This window comes from Monomorium pharaonis, chromosome 8, assembly GCF_013373865.1.
Source record: "Monomorium pharaonis isolate MP-MQ-018 chromosome 8, ASM1337386v2, whole genome shotgun sequence".
In the NCBI taxonomy this organism is placed as follows: Eukaryota; Metazoa; Arthropoda; class Insecta; order Hymenoptera; family Formicidae; genus Monomorium; species Monomorium pharaonis.
The window spans coordinates 20,420,398-20,436,874 of NC_050474.1; the positions used below are offsets into that span (position 1 = coordinate 20,420,398).

The 16,477-nt window shown below is 41.6% G+C and overlaps 2 protein-coding genes across 6 annotated transcripts in view; both read left to right on the forward strand.

Annotated features, from left to right (window-relative positions):
* The window catches only part of LOC118647059, a 47,458-nt gene extending 45,722 nt beyond the window's left edge, over positions 1–1,736 (forward strand). Inside the window, exon 4 of the mRNA XM_036291238.1 lies at positions 1,630–1,736. Within this exon, the coding sequence (XP_036147131.1) occupies positions 1,630–1,652 (23 nt within the window). The 3' untranslated portion in view covers positions 1,653–1,736. The remainder of the gene's footprint in view (positions 1–1,629) is intronic.
* Positions 1,632–16,477, forward strand: part of LOC105838800 (ensconsin) — a 112,553-nt gene continuing 97,707 nt past the window's right edge. For 2 of the 5 annotated variants that reach the window (XM_036291235.1, XM_036291236.1), the window contains exon 1: positions 1,633–1,741. In XM_036291235.1, the coding sequence (XP_036147128.1) occupies positions 1,723–1,741 (19 nt within the window). In that variant the 5' untranslated portion in view covers positions 1,633–1,722. Of the gene's footprint in view, positions 1,742–16,477 lie in introns of all 5 variants that reach the window. The other 3 variants (XM_036291232.1, XM_036291228.1, XM_036291229.1) reach the window with 3 other exon arrangements.

Genomic DNA, 16,477 nt, shown 5'->3' on the forward strand with positions numbered 1-16,477 from the left:
CTTAAGAATCGATTCGATTTTTTTTTTTTTTTATTTAAAGATTCTGTGCGATAGGAATAGGTTGTCGATATTATTGACAACTGCCAGATACTCGGTGTTACTTGTCGCAGTATTTCCGCATATTGCGGTCGCAGAAATAGGATAATAAACGAGGGGAACGTGAATCGCGCCGGGCACGTCGTAGTTCTAATTTTACTAATCCGGGTTGGGGGTCGATTCTCGCGTCGATGCTCGGTCGGCAGGAGGTCCACCGATCTAAAAGCGTCTTTTGGAAGCGGCGCGCGCTCCGGATTTTTCGAGCGTGTAGGCCTCTCGCCTCGAGTCGTTACCGCCGAAGGCGCGCAACGCTGATCGCGATTCCTCGACCACGACGTCTGGCGAGCGGAGCTCGCAGACTGTGGTGCCTACACTCTCGACGTCGACTATCGGAGCTGCAGATTCCTGCAGCGGAAGCAGCGCATTCTGTTGTCCCGGGTTGCTCGACAATACCGTCGCCCGTTAAAGATTAAATCCAACAAAAACAAACGCAGTGAACACAATTATTATACATCTACATGCATTTAAATGAGTTCGTGAAGTGATTAAGTTGATTAAACGTGGATTACATAAAAATTCCATCTCATAATAAATTAACGAACCCTTATATTTGTTGCTTTTCAGTAGAAATTAAAATATACTTAAAGAGATAAGAAAGATTATTTATCTTACTTGTCTCAGATAAGAAATTAAATTTACTTATTTCAAATTTGGAGCTCAGTTGTTAAAATCTTTAATACATGGAAGATGGTAAAATTATTTCGAAATATGCTCCGTTGAATAAAACTTTTCTCTAAAAAGTTATTATTTTTTTTAGAGGATAAACGAGAGAAAGTGCGCGTTGCCTATGACGCTCTGGATAATGTGTTCGCGGAAAATTTCTTGCTCGATGATTTAACGCGTATCGACACGGCGCGCCGCGGCGACCTGCATGTTTAACCCAAGAGCGAGCAGCTTTTACGGCTGTAGGCGACATACGTTGCCCTCCTGATAAAGAAAAAAAAAAGAGATTTGCGAGCGGCGTTTTGCATTTGATCGTGATTTTTCATGCGGCCGCTTTTTCCGGTTGGCTCGCTATCGACGCGTATCGGCTGTTCAATTAAATTTCCCCATCCGAGTGCAATCGAGCGTCGATCGCCGTTTACTGTATTATCACAAACGTATGTTTCTGCTCCCCTTTCCCCTTCCTTCTTTTCGTTACATTTCAATAACTCCGTTATGACTTTGCAAACAACTTTCAAACGAACGATGGAAAATTAATTAGAAGGAAATCCGAGATGAATGTCGAAAACTGAATGGTGGAGAAAAGGATAAGAAATTGTTTATGGAGAGAAAACTCTTCTACGTACAGGAAACTGTTAATTACACTTGGTTTTCCGATAGTGAAGGGTAAATGTGTTGTGGTCTTGAGTTAGGGTGGTAATTAAAACTTACCGCATAAATTAATACGAATTTTCTACGCTGTAAATTAAAGTGGCATTTACAATCATGACGCGGCTAGAAGGTCGTATGTCTATTTTTTAATTAGAAGATTATGTTATGCGCATTTAATGTAATTTTTTTCTTACAAGTGTGTATGATTTTCTGTTACAGGTGAGTCACCGATTGCCCTGTAAAATTACGCTTGCAGCAGCACTTAAGGACTTGTAATTTCGTTTCTAATTTCGCGGAGATATTTGCGCGAAAATGACTGACCAAAATCCAGGTAAACCTTCATTATTTTTTGATAGCGTGAGAATAGGCAATATCGTTTAATAAGTGGGATGCTCCAAAATAAGTCTTTTTCATAGACATAGACATCATTTTCTAAGATATTTATCTTAGAGCAATCTTTTCAATAATCAGCATCCGTATGCAGTTTGAGTCACGTCTCATTTAGCGAAAGCTCGTCCTTGGCAAGAGCTCCAATCTGAGAAGACACAAGTAACGATTAAATTTCGAAAATAGACTTGGCCCGATTCGCCCGTAAAATTGCTGTGACGTTTGCCTCTTCACGTTCCTTTTGCATAGAAAATTTTGCACGAGAAAAACTAGAAGAAAGATAAATGCGTGCATTTGACAGCGAACAAAACTGCGGAAATTTCCGAAAGAAATTGCTTGAATTTTTATTCCTTTTTCGGTATCATCGATCATTCGCTGTAAAAATATCATAAGAGAGAATTCCTAATAAAATTCTGACATCCAGAAAATTTCTTTACCATTAATATTGCGCGTGTGTAAAAGTATTATTATTATTAGTAATCGCAATTTTACTGTGAAAATAAATTATTTATTAACGCGATGACAGTGATATATTTGTACTTTCGTGCCGAAAGAAAGTTTTCAGCGCAGTAAGGCAGACGCTGTGCTATACTCTAATCTTTAAATGTATCCCGTTGCCAGTTGGCAATGATTGCATCGACGTTCCAATTCGAGCTAAGATCATGTCAGCTGATAGTAATGCTCCATTTTTTTTCGAGAAAGAGTGTGAAGTACGAGAAAAAGTTTTATTAGACGAGATATTAAAGGTACTTTTTACTGAAATATTGCTTACTAAACATTTACTTTATCATTTTTAACGTAACATTTATTGTGAAATATAAGAAACACCTATAAGAATAGTATATAGAATGAGGCTACATTAATTAATGATAAGAATTCTCAAATATATGGATGCGTAACGGGATTTGCCAGAAATTAATTGAGTCTGGAAAATTGAGCGGATATTAACGTGTGATGTAGTCAGATATGACGCGGCGGATATCTGCGTGATATCAACGTTCAATTATTATCGAAGGCGCAACGAGAAATGTGCCGACCGTTAATTGTCATTACCATCGCGTTGAATTAAGAGTAATTAAGGTCGAGTCGGTATTGCACGCGAAGCATGCGTTCTATCAAAACAAATAGAATCTTTCTCAATTGTCCGTGGCGACTTTCTTCGGTAAGAGAACTCGTATAGTGTTTTAGAAGTCACTGAAGTTTTGTGTTGCTTCTTGCTTGTCGGTTTACTAATACTTTTTAAGTTATCGCAGAGAAACGTTTCTTATAGATTATAAAATTTTTTTTAAACTAATTCGAAAGTTTTATTTTATTATGCCATCTGTAATTAGAGATAATTGGTAACGTTTTAACTTGAGTCTTGCAATTCTATTTCCAAAGTTTTTACAGAACGACGCTATACTTTCGACGTTTCCATAAAATTGCAATAATTGCGATGCGCCTGATGGCACGGTATCATTTTTACAGCGCGTAAAACGCATTTTTACTAAAAGATCGCGGCTAATTGCGTGAGAAAGCAAAAAAGAGGACAATTTGTTCGGCAGAGCTAACTCGTGCGTGTACCGTTAAAATAGCGTAGACCTTCCTTATACGTATCGTCCGCTACTGTCATGCTCGCTGGCTATTTGTACTTGTCGCATATAATTGGAGGCTCCTTCAACGCACGCTTCACGTGATCCATTACAGCTTTCGGGGTCAAAGATTTAAGAAGTACATAATCCTTCTTCTCTCCCACTCTCTCTCTCTTTCTCTCCCTTTAAGCATTAGAGGTAATTAAATTAACCTCGCGGGTAGTCGAAACTAATGTCTCCTCGCTTTTTGGAACTTTTGCTTACTGAAAAAGTAATCCCTTGCGATAACGCGATAACACCGCGTAATAAATTTTAATTACACGCGTTTGTCTAGAGCACGCGGAACTGTATTACGAGCGTGTTTCATTATTTCAATTATAAACTAACTCGCCTGCGTTTTAATTAACGCGAGATTTTCTGTTAGCACTAGCAGTGTCTATACTTGTTAACAGAACTTAGCAGAACTACTAGAAAGCGTATAAAAAATATACGTACGATTAATTGTTGAATTGGTCTCCCGCCGCCGAACGAAGTTTCCGGCCGTTGAGTCGCGTGAAAGCGAATTATTTTCCTAATCCGCCGTCCTCGATTTCTGTATTATCTTTCGCCCGGATGGCCGGCGGACATTCGTGCGCCGGATTAAGTGAATCCGATACTATCTGAGCCCCTTATGTGCCTATCGTGTAGAAACAATATGTGAAGAAAGTTTTGACATGAAACCCGATTTACAATAACGCGAGTTATAATATTGCTTTCACATATTTTTTTTTCTCGTGTCTTTTTAACGAAAATTTAAATTAAAAATTTCACTACACCGGCGTTAACGTGTGAGATCATGACACATCTCGCTGTCGTGTTATGTGTAACAATTAAATTTACGACGGCTGATCGCTGTTCCAGAAATTAAAGAGCGCAAGAATCTCAAAAATCTCGCGTTTCTCGGCCATAAATTCGCACTGGTTTCCCCCCGCGACGGAAACGTTGCGTTGCGTGACGAAAGATCGAGATACACGCCGAGTCGCACGACCGAAGATCAGATGGATGTGCCGAGCCGCATGAGGGGAGATCAGGTACAACACGTGTCGGTCGCGCTTAACTCCGCGAGCAGCCGGACGAAACGATCGACACGTCGTCGGCCGGGGCCGAAGAAATCCGCTGCGCCGGCGGAGGCCAGCTACGCGAGCTATCGATGATGCTTAATGTCTCGTCATAAATTCCGCTCGGGTTAGGGCAACAGCGCGTTAAAGTGTGACAAAAGATCGATTTGACGTGCGCGCACGCGAAGTTTTCTCCCCCGTGGCAGGCAGAGTCTCTCAGGCTCGTAAATCACGGTCGAGATCGTAATCGATCGATGCCGAGGCTTTAGGCGGAACGAATTTCACCCGATTTTGTGGCGATCTTTCCTGTGTTTCGACGAGAGGGGGGGGGGAGAATTCCGGGAGGTGAGGAAGAATCGGGGGATTTTTCTGAAGGCGAGCTCGCACGCGAGTCACGCATGACCGAGGAAAGCGCGGCTTTCGCGCGTGGTTTTCGGATTAATCGTCCGTTGTTTCGTGATTGACACACGTTCGAACCATCGTCGGAAGTTGCACCGCGATAACCTCGGGTACGCGATGACTGGAGGAAACTTTCTATATCGCGCATCTATTATTCGATTCATTTTGCTCTCTTTATCGGTACCGCGATTAATCGATCTCTCTCCGTATGCCCGAGTTAATTATCGAGTCGATGCCGTAAGAGAATCCGATCGCGGCGAGCTCATTGTCGAAGGGGAAAATTTTACCCTACTCTTACGGGGGTGGCGTGCTCGACGGGGATATCGCGTTACCGTTGACCCGGCGAGTAATAATGGCAATCCTTGGGTAAATCGTTGTAATGAACGTCCCACATATTCGACCACAAATAGCGTCGTATGATAGCGAGCACACAATAAGGTCGATGAACGATGAGCGAATAAATGGATCGGAAAAATAACGAATAAGCGGGAAATAAGAACAGAAAATAATTGCGTCGCGCTTATAAATTTGGAATGATAATTTGCATTGATACAGGAAATCCGGAAAATTGCGGCAGTTTACGATATTGCAGTAAAAATGAATGTACATTTAAAAAGAAGTACGCACTTTGTATAATATTAAAAAATACACTTTTTTTTAAATATTTAATATCGAAGTATCTGCCGGCTGACGTAACAACCGACGTTATTTTTTTTTTTAGTTTAGCAAAAGTTGGATATATCGATCGACAGTTTCTCACGTCACCGTCGCCGTTTAATCATACATGCAGCTGCTTGAGCTGGAAGTATTATTAATGCGTGCGAGTGCTACGATGCAAAGGTCGCGAGCTTAACAAGGTGTAACACGTGCGTAAAGACTCGCTCGTTTGTGCCGCCTGTCGTCGCAGGTGCGCGCTTGTGGTGGGTCACGGTTTACGTGGCCGTCGGCTTCGCGATATTACGGTTATCCCCTTAGCGCTCGCTGCATGCACGCGTTTCTGAATCACGGCCGTTTCCCCTTAGAGGGCCGCCAACGCAAATCGCACCGCGGCCGTGCCTTCGCGTTTCGCAATCGCGCTCGTTCGAGCGATGACGGATTCGACGCGACCGCAACCAGTGCGCACAAAACGAGAACTGCAACGAGAAAGCATGGATCGAAATTCTGCAGTGCAATAATTATTCAATTTAAGCGTTTAATCGAATTGAATTGATAATTTACATTATTAAATTGAGAAAAAAATGTTAATTTGACTAAATTTTTCGACTTGGTTAAATTTATTTAATTTAAGTATTTATTCATTTAACTCAAATACATAAATTACTTAAACTTCTATTCAAGTATTTATATATTTGATTGAAATACATAGGTGCTTGAATTGAAGAAATTTAATCAAGTGGAAAAATTTAGTTAAATTAACAACTTTTTTTCCTTAGTGTAATATAATGAACTTTACTTTCTTACAGTTTTATGCAATTTTGTAACTTGAGTGTTATTATTAGTTGAAATAAGCTTTATCGTTTAAGAAGTTCAAGAAATTTGTTTAAAAATTTATTTAAAAATTGACTGATACGATATGAAAAGCACCTTCTGTATTGGGAAGCTCGTTTGTTAACGCCATCACGTGCTAGTTTGAAACTTTGTTGGGGACGAGTCCCAAAAACGTTAAAATAATGTCTTTTTGTTTTCTGAGACATTGGAATTCTTGCCAAGAACGGATGTAAGGTCTGAAAATAAGATAAAATTTCCGTCGGATAAAATGTCATTACGTTCGCTTGGTAGATACTTTTTTGGCATTCTCCCAAGACTGCATATTTCATACATAAAATTATTCGAAACAGTTCCAATTCTTTCCTGAGCTCTTGAATTCTCTCATTTTAGGGAACGTTCGATTCGTGCGTGCAATTTAGAGAGATCTTAAAGGCTCGCTTCATATTTAAATATCGTACACAGATATTCGTACAGAGATATCAACATTCTCTCGTATATTGCCGTTGTAGATTATTAATAGAATGTGGATTTTCTCCGTCAATTACGTGTATTAATACCGCGGCTGCGGTAAGGCAACCGAATGAAACACTGTCACGTCAGACTCTGCGGTAACTTTCGAAAGTGTCTAATTAGTTACACTTTCAGACGGCACTTTTAACTGGGCCACCATAGCACGCTTGGTAACCGTTAATCAAAACAGCTTGCACCTCGTATTTACTCTAACAAGAAAAAAGTTACGTGCAAATTAACAAAAAGACTAAAATATCATAGCTTATTCGAGAGATAAGATCCAATATTCGTTAAGCAATATTGTAATCTAAAATTTCTATTAATATATTCCACGAAATCGTTATACCACGTCATATTAGAAATTTTTAGCGGCAATTTACTTACAATTTTCTTTTTCTTCGTCTTCAATTAAATTTGAATTTTGAATGGAATTTGAGAATTTGAGTTGAAGAAATTAACGTTTGGATTTACAGGAATTCCGCTTTATTTTTCGTTTAAATGAACTGGCATTTGTGTCACTCGTAATGAGATTACGTCGCATCTTCCCGTCTTTCCTGCTGCGACACTCGGAATCCGTCGAGGGTTTCGGGCAGTCTGACCACACGTTGCCGTGATCACTTGCACCGCCGCCGTTTACAAACGTCTTTCGCGATCTGCGTCGCGCGCGTACAGATCCTGACGGTAAAATTCCAGGCATTTCTGCTTGACCGCCGCGATGCAACCGGAATGCATTGAGGCCAAACTGATGCTGGATTGTATTGTCGTTCGCGGAATCCGCGAGAGCAATTCTTCGAAACGCAGATATCTATCGACTAGCTTATTTTTAATAACTTCTTTGTAGAGAAATCGACGGATTCGCTATCATATAATTATTTTTCATAAAGTTACGCTTTATTGACTATATTTAGAAGTAAAAGAATTATTTCTGTATTATTATTTATCACATGGTATTATCTCTGACAAAAAAATGTAGCTATCTTTTATATAAAGCACAAGGTTAATTTTACGAGCCAAAAAGAGTTCTTCTTTGAACGGTGGCAGCGCTGTGTGTTTGAGGCTTTTCCGGACCGTAGATGGTGGTATCTTTTATGCCAGAAAGGGTCGCGAACCCGCACCATTACGGTGGGATGCTGATATTTCACGTCGAATCGATCGCTCGATCGTTCAGCACGAGTGAACACCTTCGCACGCCCGTGAAGCATTCTTCTCTTCAAGTTTTGGCGCTACGAGAAAAATCGCGAGACGATTGCGTATCCGCGTATCGGAAAAGAACTTCTCAGGGCCGAGCTACTCGAGGGATATCGACGTCGTAAAATTTTACGAACCGTATCGCGATCGCGTTTTATGAAGGTTCGATGGGATTTGTTGCTCGTCGCGGACCTGTGTGTGCCTCGATGTATCTTGACCATCTGTCAAGAACTGTTGAAGTAATTAGAGAATCGAAATTGTGAGGCACTTTTGTAATACCAGGTATTGCAATTGGAAAAGATGTGCGTCAATTATGTGCGATACCATTAAAAAATTTAATTGGCAAGTATATATTTTTTTACTTAGGATTTATATTATTTTATATCTTTCTCTGTGGCACGTGGACTAGTTTTACCAGTAGAAATATTTCGGTCACGAAAGACACTCGGAACGAGTTTTCTTTACGTCGGCGAAAGCGTGAAAATTGGGATGTGATGTGTTTTGCGTTAACGCGACGAACGTGTCGGTGTACTGTTTTACGGTGAATATTACAATGGCAAAAACGGCGCGAGATATGGATCGATGATGCCGGGCGAAGTTAAATGATTATCTTTATATCTTCCACGAAGTCGTAACAATGCCATTGCGCGCGCTTTTCTTTCCTTTGTTTGGTAGTTACGGGTTACTGGAACGCATACGGTACACAACAGATCGTAAATTTTGAAACTTTTGCTATAGTGAAGTAACGGCATCGTTTGACCACGGGAGAGTCGCGCTCGACGAGCTCAATTTATTCGAAAAATGAATGTACTTTGAACGCGCCACGGGTATTATTTTATTTCTGATGCGCGGTCGCATTATGGCATAGCACACGTTATTTACGACTTACGCGGCTTGAAACGTGCACATTGTAGTTGCGCATTGCGCCTTTTCTTTTTCTCTCGAAAGCTGTACTTCTCTCGAAAGAGGGAAGTCTGTTATTCCCACAATAGAATTCTATCGTGATAATAATTTTATATGCAAAACACAATATCACAATAGCACTTGTAGTAGTAACGTGATAACATTTTTTTTTTTTAACTTGGAGTTTATTGTGACGGAGTAAATCTGCTTGACAATCTTCTTGACGTCTGAAGAGCAAGCGATACAATTTTTATATTATCTTATCTTTTCATGATTAAGATGAAAAGTTTCACAGTCAAGTAAGACATTTGCTGCGTGTCTAATTCTATGCTATAACGCTCAACTATAACTAAGAAGATGGATAATTTTATATCATAAACATTTAAAATCCCGGATGCGTAATATAAAAACGCGGCGCGACAGTTTTCCACAAATGTCGAGTCGCTCGGATGAAGCGCCATTCCTAAGAATACGATGCAACAAGAGATAACGGAGGGATGGTCTTCGGAACACGAAGAACGAATTGGTGACGTTGATGTCGTAGTATCGACCCTCCCAGTCGGGCGCCGGCGGGCCGTCACCCTGGCAACCCTCGCCCATTCCTTTTGCATAGACGAGACATGGTGGTTATGCGCGCCGGCTAGACGGCTGGAGGATCCTCTCTGTCTCCCGTACTCTCTTCGTTAGCGTCACGGTCAACCGATGCTTGAGTACACTCGAGGGAGAAAGAGGGCTAGAAAAACCGAGACAGCTTTCACCGCGCGTCTTCTACCTAAGATGATTGCCTCGGCTGTTGTGGACAGCCTTATCTACCGACGAAACTGCGGTTGTGGTTGACGGCTTGGAAGATTACGAATGAGAAAAGGGGGCGACAACTAGATTGCTGAAGAACAGAATCGAACAGCTAATCGTAAAAGAGAACAAAAAGCTTAAGCCTTAAGTGACTTGTTTATGTGGAGCGCGGTGAAGAGATTATCTGAAACGGATCAGCGGTCGGATCTTGGTCATTTATTCCTAGCCATATATTCTTGGTCTCCCGAGACATCCTGTTACGCTACACTTATCTAAAGTCTGGCAAGGAGGTGTAGAACGTACTGATTGGATTAATCCAGTATTTAAACCACGCGAGGCACTCTGCTTTATTTTAACAATACGACACGCTGTACGTTATGTTTTGTATCAGATTATATTAATTCCTCTCCATTAATTTCGCTTTCCAATCGATGAAAAGAGGGATTATTATCTATTCGACGGGAATTATTCCATCCCATTAGATGATTGAATAACAAATTGAGAGCACATGAATCGCTACGAGACGTCGGTTGTCGATTGATGCCGATTTCAAAATAAATAACTTTTTAATCCGCCGATCGGTTTCCTGTTAGAACAGCGCGATTGTATTGTCGCTCCGTCGATGCCATTGACTCTCCTGGACAATGAATAATCAGGATTGTGCGTAACGAGCAGATAGATTACGCCGGTAATAACGACGTACGTATATCGCATCCCTTAATTAAGTCGGTATTGGATCGATCTCTCCTTGCGCGCATCATCGAACGTATCATTTTATCTCCTATTTATCATCGCCGCGCGCGCGAGTAACAGGAAGCACCGGCCGAGGCCTCCGCAGCCTCCGGGAACCTGCTCGCCTATGCTCCCGTGTATCGGCTTTGATATATTATACGCGATATCATATTGATGGTTGATGCATATCCCGAGAGGAGAGAGAGAGAGAGAGAGAGGCGCATGAATGCGAAGCAATAACCCGCTAAACCACGGGCGGCTGAAAAAGGTGGTGAATTTTTAACGAGATACGCTATTCTTCGCTGTTGTTGCTTTTGAACCTCATCTTTAATCTGCGAATAGCCGTGCTGTGTGATCGGCGTTTCAATATACAGTTACCCTTTCGAGATTGCACGGAAGGGCGGTCTCGCGCGTAACTTTATCCCTCCCCTCCCTCTCTCTCTGTCATTATGCAGCATGTATGCAAATTTTTTAGTCTAATGCACAAGAGAGTAAACTATGCTCTTCTCATTTCACTTCCATTTTATTGGGGAGCTAAAGCTGAAAAGAGATTGCACTTTACGATATTCGTTGCATCGCGATGTAATAACTTTGAAGTCTGTAATAAAAGGCGATAACTCTCTCTCTCTCTCCGGGTTTCGCAATTTGACAGTTGAGGTACCGAGCGGGCAATTTGGCGAATAATGCTAATGGCATCTTCGGGTGCATCCCGAAGACGGGCAGCGCTATTACGTAGTTAAAGAGGGAGCCGGGGCACACAGGTGCAGCCAGGAAGTCGATAAAGGGTCGCGACTTATCGCACGGTCGTCGCCAAGCCGTTTTTCTCGATTGAAAATTTCTACATTGAATTTACAGATGTACGTTGTAATTTTCTGTGGTGCGTTTATCTTCCCTGCGTACGGACGAGAATTCTTCTCGAGGAGCGCACGTAGTTAACTACTTACGTCTTAAGACGAGCTAAAACATACAATGTGCGGTACGGTCATCTCTGGAGATGATTATACTGAAATTTTCTTATTTGACCTAAATAAAGCCGACGCTTGTCTTCTTCGCTTACACGAAGGCGCACACACGCCTGAGCACACGGCACTCGTGCTGGAAATTATATTACCCGAGAAAGTTATTGGTTCTTTATTCTTGCGTGGATGCGGGAACGTTAAGACACGCAGGAACGACGGGGAGAGGGAAATGGATAAAACCGATAAGGATCGAAGCGTGCAACCGGGGGATCTCTCACCTGCGAAAGAGCGCTACGCACACGTGGCGCGGCGGGGTTAATTATTGCGATTGAAATTTTTTTACGGGCTACCCCGGGAACGATGAGTTTACGACGTTGTTTATGGGCGATGGAAAGATGATCGATCGAATCGCCATGATCGCCTTGGGAATCCGGTAATTTCGCGCGTTTGCGACTTTACGCGCGACTAGCGAAGAACTCAAAGGGAGTGACGGGAAGTTCTCACCTGCGAAGACGCGGCGGTCTATTTTCTTGCCTTTAGCGGAAGGGTATTATTTAAGGAAACCCTATCTCTTTAATAGTGCTTTCCTGAACGGCCTGGGCTCGATTGAGCAAAGAGATAATTTACGTTAAGCATAAGAGATAATCCACTTTAAATATAACTCTGTGCAGCCGTGTTTAAAAAACGTTTCACAGTATCGAGAGGCCTGTTCATCATGTAATCGAGTTTTCAAGATTCCGCGGATTAACTTGTTTTGAGTAAGACTGTATGAGATCAGAGAAAGAAAGGGAGAAAGAGACTGCATCGTTCAGCCAAGAGCTACAAATAATATTTTACAGTTATATACGTCATTTATGCAGTTCACAACTGTCACATTTAATTGCAACATAGTCGACGGAAGGGGAGATCGTTGCGTTTGCTACCACGCCTATTCCGTCTACGGGCATAAAGTATTTACGAGCAGTTGCTTCCTGCTTGAGCGGAAACCTGGATGCACCTATGCATTATCTAAGTTAGCAAGAAGACCAGCACGTCACTTTTAGAAAAGGGGAGGATGCAGCGTCTCCCACGTAATTCAAGGAATACGGTATGCTTTAATTCGAGAGAGAGAGAGAGAGAGAGACGGGATGCTGCAAATTCCCACGTGTAGAAGCCGAACCGAAATACTTGGACTTGGCTAACTATGCGGACTAGCCTACGTTGTCTCATGTTAACTTTAATCAGAACAGGTCCTTCCTATTCGGGTTGTGGAGCTGATGCAGCATCCAACATTACCGCGAGACGTGCCTCCTCTATGTTCGTGTCACTGCGTGCATATGCAAAATACTGCAGTAAAATGTTTTTTTTACGTACACATGTATAATATATCTTACATCTTATAGAGGAGTATATTGCGTATTAAGTAATTAATTAAAATTTGTATCATTTACTCCACCATACGGCCTTTGGATTGATTAACTGGGCTATTGTTATTTCGAAAAAATATCTATTATACAGTTCTCTCGTGCTCGAAAGCATCTCTTGCTCTTTTATCTCACGCAATCTTCTTCTTTATTTTAATGTCTCGCGATGCTTGCCCTCATCAAGCCAAGTTCTTACTTTTTCATCTACGGAATCGTTGTTAATCACGCTAAAAAGCGTTCCGGCCATTCGCACGCTGTTATACTTCGTACGCGAGCAATTTAATTCGTTCGAGTTAATTTACTTCGCATAATAGAAATCACTTTTCTTCGAAATCTTGGCACGCTGCGAGACGAATTCCAAAGTCCGTTCGAGACAGAAAAGAGGGACAGGCATGAAACTGCCGGATCTCCGCGGCGACACGGGAACGTCGCGAGAAGTCGATTAAAAGATCGGTCCTTGCAACAGGAGCGACTTCATGCTCGGTGATGCGTGTAATCTTCTCCTGTTGGAATAATGTCGATCTCGACAAGCGTATAAAGGATGAGTCGTAAAGGTAGCATCGAGTAGCGTTATTTCCTCTTTAAATTAAATGCTTGTTTATGTGTTAAAAATGCTGTATTATGTGTTAAAAATGATTACAAAGAATATCGTTTATCAATTAAACTTTTCATTCCAGGCAACCTCGCATTGCGACCTTTTATCAGCCTCATTTACATCGTCACATTTTGTATTCTGCATTTTAGGAATTAAATCGAATTTATATAACAAGTCAACTTATTGACTATGTGCGTTAACGAATATAGTTTTTTTGCAAGTATTTATCTGAATAATAGCATATTGTTTTTTATTTTAATTATTTTTAATTTGAGGTAAATTGATTTCTCTCGAAATTATTTATTTTTTTTTATCTCAAAAATATCGAAAGACACTTTAAAATGTAATTGAAATGCGCTGAATAAGTATAAAAATGCCGAGATGTCTGTGTTTGCCAAATATCGACCGCAAGAACCATCGCAAGATTCAATCAAGATGATTGAGCTAATGAGAACAGCACTTTTGTCCAGCCCTGTAATTCGCCAAAGTACAGATGACTTGACAGCCCGGGAAACGTTGTCTTTGTTCGGAATTGAACGAGTCCGTCCCCTACAATTGCGCGGTTAGCATTTTCGTGCGTCTCGTGCGCCAAGTCTAGAATTAAGGCAAACACGAGCAATCGATTCTTTTTCGACTGATATTTCGTGACTATTTCTGTATAAACCCTTTAAGCTATAATACACACACACACACACAGCTTTATATTTAAATAGATCAATTATTCTCACACTCTAATTGATCCATGTATTTCTTTGAATGTTATAATTTATTTAATTATATTCAAATTGCAAACTAAGATTTGCTTGTATCCAATTATTATATTATCAAGTAATAATTGATATTATTTCGAAGAGATAGCGCATTTCTTACGTTGTTATCGAGCGACAGACGGTTATTATCAATTTGTAGCGCATTGTTTCCCTCGAATGCATCATCAGCACCGTCTGATGAATCATCTTCCAACGGCAGGGAGATATAATACACGAGATCGAGAGCACGCACGTCACGAATGCGATACTCCAGCTTCTTCGAGATGTCTATACTGGAACGATTGTCTGACAAATTCGAGTTTGATATTCGAGTCTCCAAGAAGGAAACATTTTACCGTTGTATGACAATCTCGGTGAAACTCAATACTAAGTTTATTGAACTCGAAGCTTGAAAGATACTTGTATTGTATTTCTCTTTCCTCGGGTGTAAACACAGACAGTTTATTTCGTATTTACACGGGACAATGCGAGAGCATCTTAAAAAAGCAAAGGAAAGAAGTCGCGGAACCGAATAGACCGGACCTTCGGAATCCTCCCCCGGCGGCGACTTTCAGTTTACTTTCGCGTTTTCCCCTCGCGGACGATGTTCCCTCCCCCCTTCTAGCGACGCTTCTTCCCGCGGCTTTTTCTCCCCCGCCCTGCCCGACTTTCGCCGACCACGCTCGCTCATTTAATTTGCGACCGCGGCAAGAAAAACGGCAGCGAGAATCTCCGAAGACGCGGAACCGACGCGGGCTCGGGACGCAAGCAAGAAGATCGACGAAGAAGGGGATATTTATTGCCCGTTGGCCGAGGAATTATCGGCCGTCGTTCCGTTCCGTCCTGCGCCACGATGGAAACGCGATCCCCGGTACGAAATTATTGGCGTCCCTTCGCGCGTCTTCTGAGAAACGATCGGGCGACCTAATTCCCTCCGCCGTGCCCACAGCGCAATTCTCGCGGCGAATAAAGGATTGAAGATCTCTATGCCAATTATGGCGTTCCGTTAGCTTTCGAGGCAAGGAGGCGAGGTTTACAAACTGGAAGTTGCACGGGATCACGTTTGAAATTGTTAACTAATTGTAACGTACAACAATAAAGTTCGAAATCGATTTTAAAACGTCGAAACTAACACGAGATCGCACATTACGCACACTTTTTTCACTAGACTGAGGATTAAGGATCGTGACACGAACGTTTCGCGGATTAACGATTCTATGAATTTTATATTTTATACTCCGAGAAAAAAAAAAGGGGAAATATTCCGAAGCAAGCGAGACATGTTCTAGCAAACGAGATATTTATTTAAAAAAAATTTTAACGTGATAACGAAATATACATTTCCGCGAAATAGATCTTATTTTTCTTTATTAATTAATTTACTGCTAGGAATAAAATTCCATATTTTCCCGTATTTAAATAAAGATTTGTTTCAGTGAAGTAAGTTTTACGTCCTGCAAATAAATTGCAAGTATCTTTTTCTCAGTGTAGAACTCTAAAGTCTATTTTTTAGCAATCAGGGACGAAATAATTTGTGACTTTATTGCTTGCTGGAAGAAACTGTGGGTGTACTCTTAGCCTATTTCAATTCGAAATCACTGCACATTTGAAAGCGGATGCAGTTCCTTTTTGCTCGCTTCCAAACATGCAATTCGATATCATAATCTCCGCAACGAGGCGTCTGGGTGTGTTTCGCATCGGAAATAATCATAATCATCCTCGTATTTACTCGCCATACCACCGCGAAATGCATTGCACGTGCAACGGCCGGCCAATAGTGATTCTAGGTCTTCATTATAGTCGCGCGTGCGTAAATACGTTTCGGGATGCAGGCTGGGAAAAGGGAATTCCAAATAACGAATAATGATCGCAAATGCACGCGCGTATAATATACTGGAATAATATACTGGGAATATACACGTATATGTCGAAGCAGAAATGGAGCGTGGTCATGTAAATGGCCGTTCATTATCGCGGATAAATTAAGCTTTTGCTCGTTCGTCATCGTCATACGTTATCCGGCGTTTTCGTGCGGACTAATTTTTAATCGCGGCGTTGTCCTTGACAATACCAAAGTTAGATCGTACGTGACTTTTCGACATTCTAAGCTCCGTGAACTATAGCGTACGCGATAGCGTCAGCGCAACGTTGTTTCGCGGCGCAGAAGAGTCCTCGTCGTTCGACCGCATGCGGAAAAATCGCGTCTGCGAAACTCGCGGGAAACTCGCTTACGACGTGCATCACAGCGACGACGAGACGACGGGGGAGATTGTTTTTCGTCGCCGATAGAACGC